Consider the following 22785-nt stretch of genomic DNA (forward strand, 5'->3'; position numbering starts at 1 on the left):
AGTTTAATGCTAGCTAGCAACTTACCTTGGCTTCTTACTGCATTCGCGTAACAGGCAGGCTCCTCGTGGAGTGCAATGTAAAGCAGGTGGTTAGAGCGTTGGACTAGTTAACCGTAAGGTTGCAAGATTGAATCCCCGAGGTGACAAGGTAAAAATCTGTCGTTCTGCCCCTGAACAAGGCAGTTAACCCACCATTCCTAGGCCGTCATTGAAAATAAGAATGTGTTCTTAACTTCTTATGGATGGTGGCAGTATTGAGTAGCTTGGATGACTGACGTGCCCAGAGTAAACTGCCTGCTACTTACTCCCAGAAACTAAGATATGCATATTATTAGTAGATGTGGATAGAAAACACTCTGAAGTTTCTAAAACTGTTTGAATGATGTCTGTGTATAACAGAACTCATATGGCAGGCAAAAACCTGAGAAAAAATCCAAACAGGAAGTGGTTTGTAGTTTTTCAAGTGATTGCCTATCCAAACTACAGTGTCTGTGGGGTCATTTTGCACTTCCTAAGGCTTCCACTAGATGTCAACAGTCTTTAGAACCTTGTTTGAGGCTTCTACTGTGAAGTGAGGATGAATAAGAGCTCCTGGAGTCAAAACTGCCAGCAGGGCATGAGGCTCAGCCATGCGTGCTCGCGTGAGCGGTAGCTCAGTTCCATTGCATTTCTGAAGACAAAGGATTTTTCCGGTTGAAACTTTATTGCAGATTTACGATAACATCCTAAAGATTGATTCTATACTTCGTTTGACATGTTTCTACGAACTGTAATCTGATTTTTTGAGTTTGACTGACCTGCGTGTCGTGAATTTGCATTTGTGAACTGAAGGCGCGAACAAAAAGGAGGTATTTGGACATAAAGGATGGACTTTATCGAACAAAACAAACATTTATTGTTGAACTGGGATTCCTGGGAGTGCATTCTGATGATCATCAAAGGTAAGTGAATATTTATAATGCTATTTTTGACTATTGTTGACTCCAACATGGCAGATATATTGTATGGCATGTTTTTGTGTCTGAGCGCCGTATTCAAATTATTTCTTTTTCGGTAAAGCTTTTTTGAAATCTGACACCGCGGTTGCATTAAGTTTATCTAAAGTTCCATGTATAACAACTGTATTTTCATCAACATTTATGAGTATTTCTGTAAATTGATGTGGCTCTCTGCAAAATCACCGGATGTTTGAGGCAAAACATTACTGAACAACGCGCCAATGTAAACTGAGATTTTTGGATATAAATATGAACTTTATCGAACAAAACATACATGTATTGTGTAACATGAAGTCATATGAGTGTCATCTGATGAAGATCATCGAAGGTTAGTGATTCATTTTATCTCTATTTCTGCTTTTTGTGACTCCTCTCTTTGGCTGGAAAATGGCTGTATGTTTTTTTTGTGACTAGGCGCTGACCTAACATAATCGTATGGTGTGCTTTCACTGTAAAGCCCTTATGAAATCTGACACGATGGCTAGATTATCAAGAAGTAAAGCTTTAAAATGGTGTATAATACTTGTATTTTTGAGGAATTTTAATTTTAAGATTTTTGTTGTTTTGAATTTGGCGCCCTGTACTTTCACTGGCTGTTGTCATATTGATCCTGCTAATGGGATTCAAGCCATAAGAAGTTTTAACTGACTTGCCTAGTTAAATAAAGGTGTAATTTAATTTTTTTTTTTTTTTAAATCGGTGTCCAAAAATACCGATTTTGTTATGAAAACTTGAAATCGGCCATTCCGATTAATCGGTCGACCTCTACTCTGAGCACGCCTCTGTCCCCCACAAGTACAGAAGTGAAAACAGAACACAGACGGTACATTATAGTAGCTTCAATGGATACCAAACCCAGGTCTGCTGTGTGACTCAAGCATATTAGCCTGCTGAGCTAAAGCTTAGTCGCTAGATATGGGAGCTACAACGAGTCTTCAGGTCTCAGTCAAGGTTACTCAACACAGTTTACTGAACCTCCTACATAGCCTATATGTTCATCTGCGCCCTCACAGTACCAGAGTTAGGATTAGATTTACTATGTGGCTGGTTACACCTGTGCAATATCTGCATACTACTTCCCAGAGGGAGTACCCAATGGAAGGCAAGCTACCAGGACAAAACCGTGGTCAACAGACAACCTGCATGTGATGGGGCTGATAAACATGAATCTGTCTATTTTGTTACTCAGAAAATAGCGGGTGCTGTCTCTTACTATACTATTTTCTGGGACACTGTGGACGACCGGCTATTCAATGCACCAACTGCCTACTTACGGAAGACAATTGGACCGAGCGGTCTACCCTAAGCAAACAAATCTCAGTGTTGCACAATTTGCTGGGGAAACCAGTACGTCCACCTACCCTCTCCTTTTCTACACCTCAGGCTGGACGTCATTTCGATATGGTGAGAGTATCACCACCCTGTCAGCACTCTTTGACTGACTGGCCAGTGCTTCACCGGGACCTCTTACCAGGGAAGTCTCCCCTGCGTGTGGAAAATGGGACAGGACCGACTCTTCTAGAGGACCGTGCAGATGCCACAGTCTCCGATCCCGCAATGGAATCACATCTAGGGCTATTGCGGTGACCGCATTAATGCCAAAACAGCAGTCATGAGTCATGGCAGCAGTAAAAGTCCACGTGACCATTGAGTCATGGTAATCTCCTTTTATGTAGTCTGGGCATGAGTCAGTAAAACCCAACTATCGAACAACCATCAGGTCTCTAATGGCCTGGTGCTCAGCGCTCTTTTGTCCCTCTAACGCAGGCCTGGGCAAAGGCCGGCCTGGGAGCCGTATGCGGCCTGTGACCTGATTAAATATGGCCTGCGGAATCAGGCTCAGATCACAAAGAATTTGCCATAGTAAAGTTATGAAAAATGTATTTGTTATTCAAATTTAAAAGCCCAATGAATACTCACCTTTGTGTAATGATTTAACTCCCACTGCTTGTGGGAGATTTATTTTGAAGGCACGTATAAATAGCAACTGCAAGAGGACAGACCGTGACTGACAGGCAGACACACACGTCAGTTACAAATAGTAGCTAGCTAGAAATTGCGCAAAAATGTGTTTTTCAAATATTAAAAAGAAAAGGAAAGTAGACTGATTGTAGGGTGCTGCAGCAAGAGTGGATGTTCGCCAGGTGTACGGTGTTTCCTCCGACACGGTGTGGCTGGCTTCCGGGTTAAGCGGGCATTGTGTCAAGAAGCAGTGCGGCTTGGTTGGGTTGTTTCGGAGGACGCCCAGCACTCGACCTTAGCCTCTCTCGAGGCCGTACGGGAGTTGCAGCGAAGAGACAAGACTGTAACTAGCAATTGGATACCACAAAATTAAACTGCATTGCATTATTCATCAGGAAGTGTTCTGAAAATGAGCCATGTTGTGGATACAGTCATTAAAGTGGTAAACTTCATAAGAGCAAAATCTTTTAACCACAGGCAGTTTGTCCATACTGTTGGAAGAGACGTTCAGGTCATGCAGATCTCCCCTACCCCACAAATGTGAGATGGCTGAGTTTGGGAAAGGTGCTTAAAAGGGTATGGGACCTGAAGTTGGAGATGGCTGAGTTTTTGCAAATCAAAGGAAATATGTGGATTTCCCTCAACTGCAAGATAAAGAATGGTCGTCTGATTTTGCCTTCACTGTGGACATCATGGTCCTAATGAATTAACTGAATTACAAACTGCAAGGGAAGGGCCTTTTTGCACATCAGATGTACAGCCTTCAAGGGAAAATTACTCCTCTTGACCTGCCAAGTAGAAGCCAACAATCTCACACACCTTCTAACACTACTAGCCTGTTCCCTATCAAATGACCAGCGGGAGAACTATACATCGCTGCTGCATGCTTTCACCTTCAATGTGGATAACGCTCCCACTGACCTGCAACTTGAACTTATCAATCTTCAGTCTGATGCAGTGATTGTTTTGAATAGTTCTCCAATGTCACTGACGAGGTTCGATGCATCTCTTGATGAACAAAACTTTCCAAAGATTAAGAGTCATGCTCAGCAGATGTTTGTACTGTTTGGGTCAACCTATGTATGTGAACAGACATTTTCAGTGATGAAATATAACAAGTCAAGGCACAGATCATCTCTTACTGACTCACCTCTCAGCAATCCTGCGCATAGCGACATCAGAAACTATACCTGACTTCATTGCTCTAGTCAAGGCCCATCAAAGACTTCACTCCTCACACTGATTGAGTAGTTTAAATGTAATGTTGAGCTCTCTCTCTCTCGTTTTTTTTTTGTGTGTACCCATTACAAAGAGTTCTGTACTTTTCCCTCCGTGTAGTTCATTGCATGTTTTAATAATGAAAATACCTACCAAAAGGAGAACTTAAATGTGATTTTATTTCTGTGCATGTTCAAGTAAAATAAGTAGCACATATGGATGTGATTTACAGTAGATATATCTGATGTATAATCCTGTAATATGATTCTGGCCCGCGATGGCAAAAATATATTCTAATGTGGCCCTCCATGGAAAATAATTGCCCAGGCCTGCTCTAACCACTCTGACGTCAATGCAAATTAAATCGAAACTCGACTCACATCACACTTATCATAACAGTGTTGTGCTTTTAAAACTTGTCTCACTCAACAGTTTCCCATGTGTATCAAAAATGGTCCACCACCCAAAGGACACCCAGCCAACTTGACACAACTTTGGGTGTATTTTTGGGTGATGTGCCTTAATGTGACTAGACCCCAGGAAGAGGATCTGCTTATGGGGATCCTTAATAAATACAATACCAGGTGCTCCAATCTGGTCCACAGCTGCAGGTAGGGAAGTGGTTCAGCTGAGCAGTAGGCTGACACATTTACAGCCACAGCAGTTTCACCAGTTACCCTGAACAGAAAGCATATCTGATCTCTGGTGGCTAATGAAACAATTGCGCTGTTAGTTGATTTGCATTTGGCTGGCTGTAGTGAGATGGGTCTCTCACCCAAGATTTTGCTCAGTCTGGAGTGTGTGTCGGGGAAGAGACGTCTCCTTAGATCACACGGTGGACAGCGGTAATGACCTGCTTTGAACTCTGCTTTGAACTCTGGGAAATCATATCCGTGTTTTAGAGAGCGAGCGAAAAAGGAAGGAGATGAGAGTGCGAGAACAAGGGAGTAAAGTAAGTTGGGTCACACAGTGACAGAGATGATGATGAGAGATTTCAGTAAAGACACCGCTCCTCAGTAAAAATCACTTTATTGGTCAATTGCACCCTTCGAAAGACAGGCACGCATACATATACACAAACATATATAGATATTATGGGGAGGTGTGTGGTGGCCTCCACACTGGGTGCCCAGGGAGCTGCTGTTGTATGGGGTTAAGTGTCTTGCTCAATGGCATAACAGCAGGCAATGGTATCTAGGATTTTATACCAGCAAACCCTCCGGTTGCCAGCTCACTTGCTGACAGATTTTTCCTGTCGGACCCGGGATTTGAACTAGCAACACCTCTAACTCATAGGGTACCTGCCGCTTCTGTAAAGAGGTTTTGCCTGAGCTGGGCAGATTCACTGTTTAGACTTTAATAATGAAAAGCATTGGTTTCTTTGTGTGGTGTGTGTGTGAGAGAGAGAGACGGTTATAGCAGTGTTTCAATACGGAAACAGCAGATGACTGGAATATGATTCAGGCTGTGATCTCTACCGTATGACACACACAACCCGAACCTCTTCATACTGTGTGTTTCCACGCTAGGAGGGGATTTCAAAGGAAACAAAGGGACCCTGCACAGACATGTTCCTTCCATTAGACAATGTGTCAACCAGCCACCCACCACACTACCTCTTGGTCAGGGCGCTAGGGTTAATCTACACACCAGCACTGGAGAGCCTCTTGATACTGACTGTCTCTGTTGATGGCTATCTTTAACAGCAGTCGGTCATACAAGAGTCTAGAAACACTTAACGTTCCTGTTCTAAATGACATGTAATTACATTGCAAGAATTATACTGACTCTCCCTCCCATCTCTCTCTCTCTAGGGGCTCCACCAGTTGTACTATGACCCTAACATTGAGAATAAGAACCTGGCCCAGAAGTGGTTGATGCAGGCTCAGGTCTCCCCTCAGGCCTGGCAGTTCTGTTGGGCTCTGCTCAGCCCTGACAAGGTATGAAATGCCCACATGCGTTCGCACACACGCAAATGCACACACCTAATACATAACCGTCTCTCTCTTCCTAGGTTCCTGAAATCCAGTACTTTGGGGCTAGTGCCCTCCACACTAAGATATCCCGCTACTGGTCTGATATCCCTTCTGACCAGTATGAGACCCTGAAGACTCAACTCTTCTCCCAGATCGCCTGCTTCTCCTCTGGGTCTAAGATGGTGGGTAAATGGATGGACAGTTGGCTGGACTGTTGGATTTATTAGATCAATAAAAATACTAGTGATGCACCGATATTATATTTTTGGCCGATACCGACCTCTGATATTTTCCTTGCCAAATAACCCGATACCGATATTGAACAGTTTAGCAGCTTTTTAAGCATTATAGTGCAGTTAAATAGTTACACACACATGGACACATGGACACATGGACGCAGTGATCTAAGGCACTGCATCTCAGTGCAAGAGGTGTCATTACAGTCCCTGGTTCGAATCCAGGCTGTATCACATCCGGCCGTGATTGGGAGTCCCATAGGGGTGCTCACAATTGGCCCAGCGTCGTCCGGGTTTGGCTGGGGTAGGCCGTCATTGTAAATAAGAATTTGTTCTTAACTGACTTGCCTAGTTAAATAAAGGTTACACCACACTGACCAAAAAGTTATTTTGTTGGCATTTACGTATATGTCCCCATTAACATTAAAACATAATCAAAATCAATTTCTTTCACTTACTTGCTGTGTTGTTTCGTTGTTCAGTCATTTCATTCTCAACCAGGATTTCTATGGAACACAGTTTGTGCCTTTGCGTGTCAAAAAAGATACACGTCAAATAAGCTTGTTGACCAGTCAGGTCCTGAATATGACTGCACGTCACATAATAATTTAATGTGTTCATAAATGTTTTATGTAGTTATTACATTATCACTCGTATTTCATATGTCACAACGATTCATGGATACGTATGCTATGATGCTGGTAAAGTTGTCTCGAGCACCTATACAGTTCTGGTCATTAAAAAAAGCTAGATAGCTCATGGATGCAAACAATCTGTTTCAGTAGCTATCGTTAGCTAGCTAACTATATAGCTAGGCGTCATCCAAAATAACCCTAATTTACAAGAGTTGTTATTTGATTAATGATGGTCAACCCATCTATGTTGAAGCTAGCCACAATAAGGATTAGCCACAATAGTGGACTTTGCAGTTAGCCTTCAGAATAATGTAATTGACAGTGATGCAAATGAATACAACTCATAGTTACGTCATAATTTAATAGACCATGCTAAACGAGGTTGGAATGTTATATAGAATCAACAAAAGACTAATTTGACAAATCTGTTGAAATCACACTGGATTTATATATACTTTAGAATTGCATTGGGGGCATACTTATTTCACTGTACAGCCTTACCTATGGATTGTGGATCAATGATGAGGTATCAGTCTACTCAGTGACACCCAGAGAACGTTAGCGTCATTGCTCTTATTGCGGGACTCTGAAACAACTGAATTGAGCCACATTTATTGTCAACCTATGTGTATTGAACACTATTCCCGAGGAAAAACAATACTGTGAGGATGTTTTGGAGTCTGATAACTTTGAGGAGGACGTTGGGGAAAATGTATTGAGTAGACTTACCCCATTTCATTGATTCCCAATCCTTAGGTAAAGCTGTACAGTGCAATATGAAGGTCAATACACACAATAGCTGACTGGGGAGGTGATTTCACACAGTTACAGTCCCGCGTTAAGAGCTACAACGCTAATATTTGCGTCAACTCTTCACAGTTGTGTTCTGTGGGTGTCACCGAGTAGACTGATACCCCATTTCATTGCTTCACATTCCAACCTTGTTTAACATTATCTAGTCTAAATATGGCATGGTTCCACAAATTGTAACCTTCTGCGTCACTTTCAAAGAGGTACTTTTATTTTGAAGGCAAACCGCAAATTCCACTATTGTGCCTAGCCTAATCGTGGCTAGCTTCACAACACATAACCCGGTCAGGTCGAGCCTCACTAGCCAGATGAAGCTAGCAATTTATTTTCATGAACTGAAGTAAAATTTTAAAAGGCGAACAACAAGTGGCTACCTAGCTAATACTTACTCACAAGGATTCCTAAATCATTGCTAAGAATAGTGAAAATGACTGCAGTTTCTACTTTTCATTTTCAGGCTGGTTGTATTGGTACTAGCTACGTACCAAGCTAAAGCTAGCTAGCTACCCCAGAAGTTGTGGTTGAACAAATAGTTCTATAATAGAACTGCGTTATTTGACGTGTCAAATTAAAAGCTTATTTAACGCGTCAAATAGTGTTATTGTCAAATAGTGTTAATTGAAGTATCTTTTTTGACACGCAAAGACCCAAACGGCGTTCAATAGTATGTCGTGAAGCTAATAGCAGTGACGCTATTACTGTAACTCCGGTAGGGCAACATCTGAACAACAGCACACTTCGTAACGTTAGTGTATACCGGTGCTCGACCAGTAACGAAAGCCAACATCACCCACGACAGGGAACGGTTGATTGTCAAGGGCAATCGTTTTCGCCTTTGAGTTGTACTCTTTCAAATGACTGCTCCACTTGTTGACTGCTCGATCCACACAGCAGACATTGTGGGCTAAGTTAGGAATGCTGTGGTGCACGTTTAGCGCAACATTTTACGTGGCGTCATTACGTCATGTACCTAAGTTATATAGGTATGCATGTCAACTTTGACATCGGTTTTTCACATCGGCGTTAAACTAGACATCGGGCCGATATCAGCGTTGGCATTTTTAGCTAATATCAGCCGATTCCAATATGTTCACTGATATATCGTGCATCCCTAAAAAATGCATATAACTGGCGGTAGCTACGTGCCTTAAAAACCATCAAGCATAAACACAATTTTAAAGTCGTTGACTTACAAGACGTTGTGGTCCTGTTTCCAAGGTGCTGACGCGTCTGTGTGTGGCGCTGGCCTCCCTGGCCCTGAACACCATGCCAGAGGTGTGGCCGGGCGCCGTGCCAGAAATGGTGCGTGTGTTCCAAGAGGAGGGAGGTGGGGTGGATGGCCGGGCCAGATGTCTGGCCCTGCTGGAGCTTCTGACCGTCCTGCCTGAAGAGTTCCAGACCAGCCGCCTGCCGCAGTACCGCAAGGGACAGGTGAGGGGGAGCTAGACACTGAAGGGTGCCAATGGGGACAACAAAAAGGCATACGGGCACACCGATGCACACACAAAAGGACAAGTGGGGTCGGGTTAGTATTTCCTGTAACCTTGTGTCTCTGTCTGTAGGTGCGAGGTGCTCTGGGTCGTGAGTGGGGGTCAGTGTGTCCACTGCTCCAGCAGCTGCTGCGTCAAGGGGACAGTCCCGGGGCAGTGAAGGCTCGTGTCCTGCGCTGTCTGTCCTCCTGGGTGCTGCTGGATGTCCCTCTCAGTGAGAGTGAAGGACTGGTGGAGGACTGTTTCACTGCTCTACCAGACCCTGAGCTGTTTGATACCGCCGTGGAGGCTATTGTCAACGCCATATCACAACCCGACTCCCAGAGGTGCGTCCGGGCCAGGGGGAGATTGAGTGGGTGTGTCAACCAGAGTATGTGAGCGGATTGCGCCCAATGGTAATCTCACCCCGCACTCCAGTCAATAGGCTGGAGCGTCGGCCTTCTCGCCTGCTCCAATTTCACTCCAGTAGCGCTCACTTCACGAGCTCAGGGCATGCCCGGCCCAGCATGCATTTGTAGTCTACTGGTGAGCTGCTATAGCCCTTTGCTTTAGCTACTGTTATGGAGTTAACTAAATATTTCCATAAAGAAATTGATTAAACACACAGGTGCAAAATCAAGGTGACTTACAAAGATGAGGACCAAGAGCAAGAGAGGGAGTGTGGTAATGTAGTGTCCACAACTAAAGAATCATTGTTGAATCTGAAAAGACATGTATCCCGAATGCATGAAGGTGTACTTACTATGTGCACATGCTAAAATAAAGGAACGAGATGGGTAGATAACTGTCTCGTTTTTTTTACAATCATCTGTACAATAGGCCATAATTGATTTTGGCCCAATAGACCTGGCATTTTCCCACGTCCAAGGAGCTTTACGTTTTTATTGGGTTATTTTGCCTAAAAACGTTTAGGTCTACCTAATACAAGAGAGAGAAAAAACAACTCTGCATCTCCCCAGCCTGGCAAAAGTGGCCAAAAGGGTGTTTAGAATCCCTAGTTGCTCTGCGAGTGTAGAGAGGATATTCTCTGCTGCTGGCCTGCTCTCCAGGCACCATCACATGAGCCTGAAGCCACAGACTGGCCAAACTCCTGTTTGAAAGGCACTGAAGTAATATTTTGTTTAATTTGTATTTAATTCGAAGTAATTCACAGCAGATATATGCATTTTATAGACTATAATGATTTTAATACAACGAAATGTTGTTTAAATGCTGAGTGCTTTATGTTCCTACCAGCCTATTATGTCACTCACAAATGCTTCACAATGTATTTGTTTGTAGGCTATAGCCTTGAAATAATTAAAACAATATAGCCTTAATTTTTGTTCATTCTTAGGCTCCTGACCTATTTAGTGTTTATGTTTTAATATGTCATGTAGCCTATTTGAAATGATCTGGGCTTCTTACATTCACCTTTTAATGTTTATTCAAATACTTTTCATTCAAATCCATATGTTTGGTACTTCAAAACCAAATGGTAGGTCCAGGAAGTCACAAAAATAATTGTTTTGGTTAAATTGTGATTTTAATGAATGGAGTGAATTTGGAGCAGCAGTTTTTTTCCCATTGTGAGCGTGGAGTGGTTTTTAGTGGAGTGGTTGGAAAGGACATGGAGTACCGGAGCGATGCGCAAGCTCCGCTCCGTGAGCGATTGAGCGGGATTTCCAACCAAAGAGAGAGAGAGAGAGAGATGGGAAGGGAGCAAGAAAGACATCCAGGGAGAGATGACAGCCAAGAGGACAGTGCGGGTATGGGAAGGGCATCTGAGAGAGGGGGGGAAAAGAGGGATGCAGAGAGAAATACAGGGAGAGTTGACAGCCGAGGGGAGGATGGAAGAAAATAGGTTTACTGAGGGAGAGAATAGAGGGAGTACATGGAAAGTTGACTGCCAGGAAGGGAGAAGGGAAGGAGAGGAGGGAGGGGGGCATTTCTCGGCTGGCTGGCGTTGCCATGGTTACAAGGCTGGGGAGTGACGTCATCATGCTCCGATGGCAGGCACCCAGTACCCCCTCCCGAGAGACAGGGAGGGAAAGAAAGATGAGCAAGGGAGGAAGAGGTGTCACATCCACCCGGCAGGTTGGAGCTATGATTACTCTGCTGACAGGCCTGTTCTCACACGCACAGCACACATTACTGCTCTGTTCAACTTCTCAAGTCTCCTCATCATGCATGTTGTTTTTATTGATCTATAAGTAAGGCCAGTATGACTGTTGGAGGAATGAATATGAACCTCATATTTCTCAATCGTAGTGTCATCCAACCTGGGGCAGAAACACTCAACATTTGATGTTTGTGTGCGTCCTTCCTTCCTCTTTCCTTCACTTACAATGTTTCTCTTTCTCTCCCTTTTCTGTTATTCCCCCTTTTCACCCATTTCCCTCCTACTTAATTACTGGACAGGGGAAATTAGTTGCCTGGCAACAAGACCGTTGGACCAATAGCATCCTCCCAAATGACTTCACTGTAATGTGTTTAAACAGAGGAAAAGGGAGGTGAAATTAGGTGCTTTTAAAAGAAAATTCCACTCCAAACCACTCGTTCCTTTTAATTTACATTGTTAAATAACACTATGTGGGAACAATATTTTTCATTTTAGCATTATAATAAGGTTGGTAGCAACATGGGAAGTCGACTACAAAATCCACAGTGCAATTCTCTCTCGTTGGGCTAGGTAGCTAGCTAGCAAGCAAACATAGCTACATACAATAATACCAAAGACATTATCAGCATGTAAAGTAGCTAGTTGGCTGTAAAATCGCCTAAACAAACTGCACTATCAATTTAGGAGTCTACAATCTCAACATGTTCAACCTGCAGATCAATGTGCCTCACAGAGTAGAGTCTGACATTCACAACGGCTGATAGGGTAGAGCATGGGCAACGTTTCCTATGTCAATGGGCTGCACGGTGCATTCTGGGTGATTTTGGGACAAGGAGCGCTCTCCTTCAAGGGATGAAAGGGAGTCTATTGGGCGCTAGCTCAAAAATCCAACATTTAGCACGAATTTCATCAATGAGAAGTAAAACATTACAAATCTTTTCCCGATTATGTGAGGTAGTTAAGTGGCGATCTGTAATATATCGTATAGGTTTGGAATCGTGACACTACGTACTTTCGAGGAAAATAGGCACATTTCTTGACAAAGTGCATTCAGAAAAAATTCAGACCTTGACTTTTACCACATTTTGTTATGTTACAGCCTTATTCTAAAATGGATTAAATTGTTTTTCCCCTCATCAATCTACACTGCGATTACAGCCTTGAGCCTTCTTGGGTATGACGCTACAAGCTTAGCACACCTGGATTTGGGGAATTTCTCCCATTCTTCTCTGCAGATTCTCTCAAGCTCTGTCAGGTTGGATGGGGAGCATCGCTGCACAGCTATTTTCAGGTCTCTCCAGAGATGTTCGATCGGGTTCAAGTCCGGACTCTGGCTGTCCCACTCAAGGACATTCAGAGACTTGTCCCGAAGCCACTCCTGCATTGTCTGGGCTGTGTGCTTAGGGTCATTATGTTGGAAGGTGAACCTTCGCCCCCAGTCTGAGGTCCTGAGCACTCTGGAGCAGGTTTTCATTAAGGATCTCTCTGTACTTTGCTCCATTCATCTTTCCCTCGATCCTGACTAGTCTCCCAGTCCCTGCCGCTGAAAACATCCCCACAGCATGATGTTGCCACCACCAGGCTTCACCATAAGGATAGTCCCAGGCTTCAACCAGACGTGACGCTTGGCATTCAGGCTAAAGAGTTCAATGTTGGTTTCATCAGACCAGAGAATGTTGTTTCTCATGGTCTGAGTCCTTTAGGTGCCTTTTGGCAAACTCAAAGTGGGCTGTCATGTGCCTTTTACTGAGGAGTGGCTTCCGTCTGGTGACTCTACCATAAAGGCCTGATTTGGTAGAGTGCTGCAGAGATGGTTGTCATTCTGGAAGGTTCTCCCATCTCTACAGAGGAACTCTGGAGCTCTGTCAATGACCATCGGGATCTTGGTCACCTCCCTGACCAAGGCCCTTCTCCCCCGATTGCTCATTTTGGCCATGTGGTCAGCTTTAGTAAGAGTTTTGGTGGTTCCAAACTTCTCCCATTTAGGAATGAAGGCGGCTACTGTGTTTTTGGGGACCTTCAATGCTGAAGAAATGTTTTGGTACCCTTCCCCAGATCTGTGCCTTAACACAATCCTGTCTCGGAGCTCTACGGACAATTCCTTTGACCTCATGGCTTGGTTTTTGCTCTGACATGCACGGTCAACGATGGGACCTTACATAGACGTGTGTGCCTTTTCTAAATAATGTCCAATCAATTGAGTTTACCACAGGTGGACTCCAATCAAGTTGTAGAAACATCTGAAGGATGATCAATGGAAACAGGTTGCACCTGAGCTCATAGCAAGGGGCCTGAATACTTACAGTTGAAGTCTGAAGTTTACATACACCTTAGCCAAATACATTTAAACTCAGTTTTTCACAATTCCTGACATTTAATTCTAGTAAAAATTCCCTGTTTTAGGTCAGTTAGGATCCCCACTTTATTTTAAGAATGTGAAGTGTCAGAATAATTATTTATTTCAACCTTTTCTTTCATCACATTCCCTGTGGGTCAGAAGTTTACATACACTGAATTAGTATTTGGCAGCATTGCCTTTAAGTTGTTTAACTTGGGTCAAACGTTTTGGGTAGCCTTCCACAAGCTTCCCACAATAAGTTGGGTGAATTTTGGCCCATTCCTCCTGACAGAGTAACTGAGTGAGGTTTGTAGGTCTCCTTGCTCGCACATGCTTTTTCAGTTCTTCCCACAAGTTTTCTATAGGATTGAGGTCAGGGCTTTGTGATGGTCACTCCAATAACTTGACTTTGTTGTCCTTGTATGCTTGAGGGTCATTGTCCAGTTGGAAGACCCATTTGCGACCAAGCTTTAACTTTCTGACTGATGTCTTGAGATATTGCTTCAATATATCCACATAATTTTCCTCCCTCATGATGCCATCTATTTTGTGAAGTGCACCAGTCCCTCTTGCAGCAAAGCACCCCCACAACATGATGCTGCCACCCCCGTGCTTCACAGATTGGATGGTGTTCTTCAGCTTGCAAGCATCCCCCTTTTTCCTCCAAACATAACGATGATCATTATGGCCAAACAGTTCTATTTTTGTTTCATCGGACCAAAGGACAATTCTCCAAAAAGTACGATCTTTGTCCCCATGTGCAGTTGCAAATCGTAGTCTGGCTTTTTTTATGGCAGTTTTTGAGTAGTGGCTTCTTCCTTGCTGAGTGGCCTTTCAGGTTATGTTGATATAGGACTCGTTTTACTGTGGATATAGATACTTTTGTACCTGTTTCCTCCAGCATCTTCACAGGGTCCTTTGCTGCTGTTCTGGGATTGATTTGCACTTTTCGCACCAAAGTACGTTCATCTCTAAGAGACAGAACGCGTCTCCTTCCTGAGCGGTGTGAAGGCTGCACGGTCCCATGGTGTTTATACTGGCGTACTATTGTTTGTACAGATGAACGTGGTACCTTCAGGCGTTTGAACCAGACTTGTGGAGGTCCACCATTTTCTTTTGTTTCTGAGGTCTTGGCTTATTTCTTTTGATTTTCCCATGATGTCAAGCAAAGAGGCACTGAGTTTGATGGTGGGCCTTGAAATACATCCACAGGTACACCTCCAATTGACTCAAATGATGTCAATTAGCCTATCAGAAGCTTCTAAAGTCATGACATCATTTTCTGGAATTTTCCAAGCTGTTTAAAGGCACAGTCAACTTAATGCATGTAAACTTCTGACCCACTGGAATTGTGATACAGTGAAATAATCGGTCTGTAAACAATTGTTGGAAAAATGACTTGTGTCATGCACAAAGTAGATGTCCTAACCGACTTGCCAAAACTATAGTTTGTTAACAAGAAATTTGTGGAGTGGTTGAAAAACGAGATTTAATGACTCCAACCTAAGTGCATGTAAACTTCCGACTTCAACTGTATGTAATAAGGTATTTCTCTTATTTATTTTTATCAAATTTGCAAACATTCTTAACCTTTATCTTATCTAAGTAGATAAGGGGGAAAATGTATTTAATCCATTTTAGAAAGAGGCTGTAATGTAACAAAATGTAGAACAGGGGAAGGGGTTTGAATACTTTCCAAATACACTGTATAGGCTACTTTAGGATATATCATGGAAATGGCTTTTTGATTTCTATGTGAAAATGTTATGGAATTTGCTCCAGTGGTTTTGTTGGTAGGTCTACATTATGCTCAAATAGCCACAATAGCCTATTGGCTACTGTCTAAAACTGTAAAGGTACAGTCTGTGTTCACTGTAAACGCTCGCCCAAAATTCTCACCATGTTCAATTTCCACTCACAAGACCTAAAATTTGCTTAGTACCCCATAACATTATAGGGAACATTGATAGACACTCGCACTCCTAAATGCACAGGCACTCAAATACCCAACCCATTACCCTCTGAATAACATGCGTACACACACTCACAGGGCTGTGGTGGTCATGGAATTTTAGATAACAGTAATTGGCCAGCCAAATGACCACGGTCTCTGTAATAACTGTTTGAATAGCAATACATTTTTATTTATTTTCTCCTTTCCTCGGCTCATGACTGCATGTGCTGCCATAGAAATAGAATGAGCGTCCCCGTTCAAGTAAATGATGGCATAATGGTTGGACTGGCGTCCATTGCTAGTGTACCCATAGGAGCAAAGCTGGAAGTAAAAGCAGGAAATGTACCTTTTTTTAAATATGTGCTATGATTTGATGATTCAACTCAACTGACATTACAAAAAATACATCCCGTTGCATTCGCCACATCAGTTAACATAATTTGAATGAACATTCTACATTACCATGGATGTGATTTTTGTCACAATGCCAGGCAGCCATTGTGAGTGTACCCATGAGTTAAGGCTGGTTTATACTTTGTCTATCGACATGTCTGTCGATAGTTGGCACAGTGACTTCATGAACATTCTATTGTCGTCCGACGTCAAACTTGTCATTATGAAAGAGCATATACTCAAAAACGACAGGCTGCATGACATCAGCAGCCTGGTGGCACAAAATTACATAACTGCTGTATTTCAAATCAAATTTTATTAGTCACATGCGCCGAATACAACAGGTGTAGACCTTACAGTGAATTACTAACTTACGAGCCCCTAACCAACAATGCGGTTAAAAAAAATAAGAAATCTAAGTAACAAGTAATTAAAGAGCATCAGTAAAATAACAATAGCGAGACTATATACGGGGGGGGGGGGGTAGCCATTTGATTAGATGTTCAGGAGTCTTATGGCTTGGTGGTAGAAGCTGTTTAGAAGCCTCTTTGACCTAGACTTGGCGCTCCGTTACCACTTGCCGTGCGGTAGCAGAGGGAACAGTTTATGACTAGGGTGGCTGGAGTTCTTGGCAGTTTTTTGGGCCTTCCTCTGACACCGCCTGGTACAGAGGTCCCGGGTGGCAGGAAGCTTGGCCGTACGCACTACCCTCTGTAGAGCCTTCAGGTCGGAGGCCAAGCAGTTGCCATACGAGGTGGTGATGCCACCAGGATCTGAGGACCCATGCAATATCTTTTTGGTCTCCTGAGGGGAATAGAATTTGTCGTGCCCTCTTCACGACTGTGTTGGTGTGTTTGGACCATGATAGTTTGTTAGTAATGTGGACACCAAGGAACTTGAAGCTATCAACCTGCTCCACTACAGCCCCGTTGATGAGAATGGGGGCATGCTCGGTCCTCCTTTTCCTGTAGTCCTGACACACTGACATGCAGGTCATTATGTATGTATATCACATGAGGTTGGTTCCACCCTATTTGGGGAGGACATGCACATGGTAATGTCTGGAGCAGAAGATTGGAATGGTATCAAACGCTTGGGTTCTGTGTTTGATGCCATTCCATTTGCGCCGTTCCAGCCATTATTATGAGCCGTCCTCCCTTCAGCACTCTCCTTTTGATGTGTATTACTTCCTCCCCTTCCTCCAGTCAAATCACAGGTAGGCCTTTGCAAATATGGGCTAATCATCCGTTCTGTGCAGTATTCTATCAAACACTGAACAGTGTGAAGTTAAATTCAATGTGTTTTATTGAGTAGAAGTGTGAATTTCAATGACAGGTTTTTGGAGAACATTTAGAAAACGTGAACAAGCGTCCGGGGGATGGGGCGAACAGGATGCTAGGCCAATGATACATTTTTTTTCCCACTGTGGTATCTCGATACTACTCGGTATCGTGATACTTGGCCTGGTATCGTTTTTAGAATTTTGGTATCGTGACAAGGTGGAATCCCTGAGCAGGTTTGTTTGTCTCCAGCAACTGAGTTAGGAAGAACGCCTGTATCTTTGTAGTGACTGGGTGTATTGATACAACATCCAAAGTGTAATGAATAACTTCACCACGCTCAAAGGGATGTTAAGTGTCCTTTTTTATTGTTACTCATCTACCAATCGGTGCCCTTCTTTGCGAGGCATTGGAAAACCTCTCTGGTCTTTGTGGTTAGATCTGTGCTTGAAATTCATTGCTCGACTGAGGGACCGTACAGATAATTGAATGTGTGGGGTACAGAGATTGGGTAGTCATTCAAAAATCATGTTAACCACTATTGAACACTGAATGAGTCCATGCAACTTACTATGCATATTTTTACTCCTGAACTTATTTAGGCTTTCCATAACAAAAGGGTTGAATCCTCATTGACTCACGACATTTCACCTTTTAATGTTTAATTTAAATGTTTTACCAACAAAATTCCACTTTGACATTATGGGGTATTGTGTGTAGATCAGTGACACAAAATCTGTGGAAAAAGTCAAGGGGTGTGAATACTTTATGAAGGCACTGTAAATATTCAGAAGCCAGAACCAACGATACTGGAAGGTTGTCCGGATCTGTGAACACACACACACACACACACACACACACACACACACCTGCATCATACACAGTGTCAATTGTAGGGTAAGATGACAGAAAGGCAGTTTGAGCTTAATCAGAACAGGAGGACAGGGGTGTGTGTACATGCGTAGGGGTGTTGCTTCTGTACTCTGTTCACATTGTGTCTGACCTCCAGCCAATCTCTATTTCCCTCTTAGTGGGTAAAATAAAAATAAAAATTTTATGGACATTACTGTTCCAGTTTCACAATGAACGACCCTAAAATACCTCAGAGGGATGGAGAGATGGAGGTGGAGAGAGTGATAAACCCACAGCGTGTGTGAACATGCATAATGCAGATAGACGGATAGATGTGGGGCGATATTAAATGGGTCTGTGTGTCTAAACGAGAGATGGTGTGTTGGTGCTTCCGGAGAAAAAGCCAATAGATTTATTAGAAAGGACTGAGACGGCAGGAAGAACAGACCAGAGTAATTTAAACCTTTAAGAGAACTGGAGAAATGAAACAAAGAAACCGAGCGATGAAGCTGGTGAAAAGTGAAAGATTTCTGTGTGTTCGTGCAGGGGGGTTTGAGTAGAGATTTTCCCCCTGGTATGTGAACTAACCCATCTCATTTATGTCTCCGTGTGTGTGTGTGTGTGTGTGTGTGTAGATATGTGAACACGCTACTGAAGCTGGTGCCCCAGGTCTTGTCCCTGCAGGAACAGCTAAGAGAGGCCGTCCAGAACGGAGACATGGAGACGTCACACGGAATCTGTCGCATCGCTGTCGCGCTGGGCGAAAACCACTCCAGGTGCGTGTGTGTGTGTGTGCGTGATGTCCCCACATCAATCAATCAATCCTTTCACTTCCCCTCCTCACACTGCTTGGTGACAACATTGATGCTTCTGGGTTCATTCTCACAAACCAATCAACAAATAATCAGATGACGTGTTCTGTTTCATGCTCAGGCCCACCCTGGTAAACAAGCTGTTTGTTATTGTGTGTTTCTGTCTCCGGAGGCGTCATGTCTCACTGTGTATGTCGATGGCTCCAGTCTGAACCCTTCACCTGTCACACTCTATCTAGAGAACCAGCCCTGCCTGTCCCACCTCGCTTCACTCTTCCTGCGCACTGACCTAGTTTTCCTGGCTCTGTGTCCGTTTCTCTCACTTACTCTCTCTCTTTTCTCTTCTCTCCTTTTCCATCTCTTGATCTCAACCCCCCCAGGGCTCTGTTGGAGCAGGTAGAGCACTGGCAGGGCTTTCTCGCATTGGTCAACATGATCATGTTCTGCACTGGGATACCAGGACACTACCCAGTCAATGAGACGACCAGCTCCCTCACACTCACCTTCTGGTACACACTACAGGTATGCACTCTACACCCTAACACTGTAACCCAGACCCCTACACTGTAACTCAGGACACTTAACGTTACACCCTAAACCCAACTACCCTGTTTTAGAATAACAGCACTTAACAGTACACTCTCGCTCTCTCTCCAGGATGACATCATGTCGTTTGACTCTGAGAGACAGGCGGTGTATCTGCAGGTTTATAGACCAGTGTATTTCCAGCTGGTGGATGTTCTGCTGCATAAAGCCCAGTTCCCCTCTGACCAGGAGTATGCATCATGGTCCTCGGATGAGAAGGAACAGTTCAGGATCTACAGGTACAAGAGGAGTGTGGTTGGGGTTGTGTGGGTGAGCGAGCGAGGGAGGGAAACGCAGTATGGGCACAAATTTTGGATGATAATGTTTGAGTCACAGATCATCAGATGCTCAGAAGCACATTACTAACAGCACATTATAAAGTGATGCCCTGCTGTTAGTCCCTGCACAGTTAAATGGCGCCACAATTTCACTTGATTTGAGGTGTAAACACAAGATTTTTTGGTACTACATTTACGGCAGTAGACAACAGCAGTGGACCCAAAACTGAGCCTTGTGACACACCATTGATTGTTCCACCTCTATAACAAAACCTTGCCTTCTGTTGGCGGTATGCATTGCACTTCTATATTCTAAGACTTAACACATTTGTGTGTTCCAGGGTGGATATCTCAGACACTCTGATGTATGTGTATGAGATGCTAGGAGCTGAGCTGCTCAGTAACCTGTATGAGAAACTAGGACGAATACTGACCAACACAGAACAAGCCTCGTCATGGCAGGTACGGTACACACAGATTCCACACACACACACACACACACACACACACACACACACACACACACACACACACACACACACTGAACACACTGTCTGAAGCCTTTTATTGTCTCCTCCAGCATACAGAAGCGTTGCTGTATGGGTTCCAGTCGATAGCGGAGACGATAGATGTCAACTACTCTGACGTCATCCCAGGCCTGATCGGACTCCTCCTCAGAATCAACATCAACAACGTCCAACTGGCCGACACCGTCATGTTCACTATCGGTAGGCACTGATACGCTCATACGTGTTCACGATAGGTATTAATACAGTGATGGCTGTCATTTTGTTGTGCGGTGTTCATCCAGGGAAATAACAAGTGGGAAAAGAAGAAAAACAAATTGGACAGGAGAACAGGAAATGCACCCGTCTCCTTTGTCTGCTGTAGCATAAAGTGTTCAGTCTTTTCATCCAGTGTGTTCTTCTCCTCCCTCCTCCCTGTAGGAGCTCTAGCAGAGTGGTTAGCCGACCACCCGGTGATGTTGAGTAGTGTTTTACCTCTGGTACTCCAGGCCTTGGGGAACCCAGACCTCTCCGTCTCCTCGGTCTCCACACTCAAGAAGATCTGCCGAGAGTGCAAATATGACCTGCCACCCTATGCCTCCAATATAGTGGCTGTATCACGTGTACGTGTGTGTTTGTACCGTATATGTTTTATGTCTAAATTAGTGTTTTTTTTAATAAAATGATTACATTTAGTCAATAATATTCTTCTCCTTTTGCTATCCTCTCTCTTCTCCACAGGAGGTGCTGAGCAAACAGATTCACAAGGTCAGTCCCAGTCCTGTCTGGAGATGATGCAAGCCAAAACCCCAATGTCCCGACTCACTGGACCCACTACTGTATACAACATCCTGGAGAATCATTTATAGTCAAATTCAGGGACAGAGTCAAACTTTCAAAGACTTTATTGCCTGTGCATTTGGTACATGCAGCAATGAGCACATTCAATACATTCAAATGAACCACAGGGAGTACATCAGACCATAGAATCTGTCACTCTATTCAGTCATGAAAACAAGGTGACAAGACTGGATGGTAGCTAGCAAAGACCACTTATCAAGTCACATTTTATTGGTCACATACACATGGTTAGCAGATGTTATTGGGAGTGTAGCGGAATGCTTGTGAGGAGTCAACACAAGGAGTCAACCTTTCAAAAATCCTGGAAATGTGTAACAATGTTCTCTCCTTTTCCTCTCGCTGTTCTTCCTCCTCCCTCCCTCCCTCCCTCCCTCCCTCCCTCCCTCCCTCCTCTTCCCTTCATCTCCCTCCTCTTCCCTTCATCTCCCTCTCCAGACCAGTCAGTGTATGTGGCTGATGCAGGCCTTGGGCTTCCTGCTGTCTGCTCTGCATGTGGAGGAGATACTGAGGAACCTGCACTCTCTCATCACTCCCTACATCCAACAACTTGAGAAACTAGCTGATGAGACGGTACACACACACACACACACACACACACACACACACACACACACACACACACACTGTGGTAACCGTGTTATTACAGTGACATATTTTCCTCTCTCTGTTGGACTGCGGCCATATGAACAGACTGTGTCTGCATGGATGCACCACACACTAACACACACGCTTGCACACACACACAGACACACACACACACACACACACACACACTCTTCTCTTCTTTCTTTCTTTTGTTTCTTCCCCCTCTCACTGTTGGAATGTGTCCATATGAACAGGCGTTGTGTCTGTGTGACTCCACTGCAGTTGAACATTTCTCTGTGGGACCAGATTGGCTTCATCACTACGCCATTGGTTACTGAATCACAGGGCCATCACACACACACACACACCACATTCTTTATTAAATGTCAGGTCTAATAAATCCAAGCCTTATCGGAGCTAAAAATAAGGATTTGACATTTTCTCAAAAAAAGAAGCTGACATTAACTACAAATAGGGATGTGACATTATCAGTGTTGAATTAGTCTTTCTCCCCTGATCTACTGTTCTGGAGTCAGCAGAGACCTGGGTCAACAGAGATGTCAGTTCAAATGAAGAGTTTCATCTCTTTTTCTCTCTTGTGCTCACTTTCTCCTTGTCTCTACGTCTCGCTCACTCTGTCTGATGTATAGCCATAACATCAGACTATGGAATCAGGTTGTCTGTCAGCCTAACAAACACTGGCACCCTAAGGCAAGAGAGGAAACTGCACCGCCACTATATAATTAGCTACAAGCAATGTCTGTTTTAATGCGTTTAGGGTGGTATTCTGACTTAAATACTGTGCTCTTAACTAAAATGTTCACCCATTGATGTCTGAATGTTTAAGGCATAAATCCAAGTTGAACATACCCATCTCAAATGAGCGTGTGTGTTCAGTTGCAACATGACCCGTTG

General features: G+C 43.7%; 1 protein-coding gene across 3 annotated transcripts in view; it reads left to right on the forward strand.

Annotated features, from left to right (window-relative positions):
- Positions 1-22785, forward strand: part of LOC115192454 (importin-13) — a 46066-nt gene that overhangs the window by 15144 nt on the left and 8137 nt on the right. For all 3 annotated transcript variants that reach the window (XR_003877934.1, XM_029750963.1, XM_029750964.1), the window contains exons 2-13: positions 5993-6118; positions 6193-6336; positions 9054-9266; positions 9398-9651; positions 18879-19019; positions 19436-19577; positions 19713-19879; positions 20260-20380; positions 20499-20646; positions 20866-21047; positions 21166-21192; positions 21721-21855. Coding sequence is in view for 2 of the 3 variants with exons in the window: in XM_029750963.1 (XP_029606823.1) it covers positions 5993-6118; positions 6193-6336; positions 9054-9266; positions 9398-9651; positions 18879-19019; positions 19436-19577; positions 19713-19879; positions 20260-20380; positions 20499-20646; positions 20866-21047; positions 21166-21192; positions 21721-21855 (1800 nt within the window). In the remaining variant the exon portion in view is untranslated. The remainder of the gene's footprint in view (positions 1-5992; positions 6119-6192; positions 6337-9053; positions 9267-9397; positions 9652-18878; positions 19020-19435; positions 19578-19712; positions 19880-20259; positions 20381-20498; positions 20647-20865; positions 21048-21165; positions 21193-21720; positions 21856-22785) is intronic.

Source organism: Salmo trutta, chromosome 4 (assembly GCF_901001165.1).
Source record: "Salmo trutta chromosome 4, fSalTru1.1, whole genome shotgun sequence".
Lineage (NCBI taxonomy): Eukaryota > Metazoa > Chordata > Actinopteri > Salmoniformes > Salmonidae > Salmo > Salmo trutta.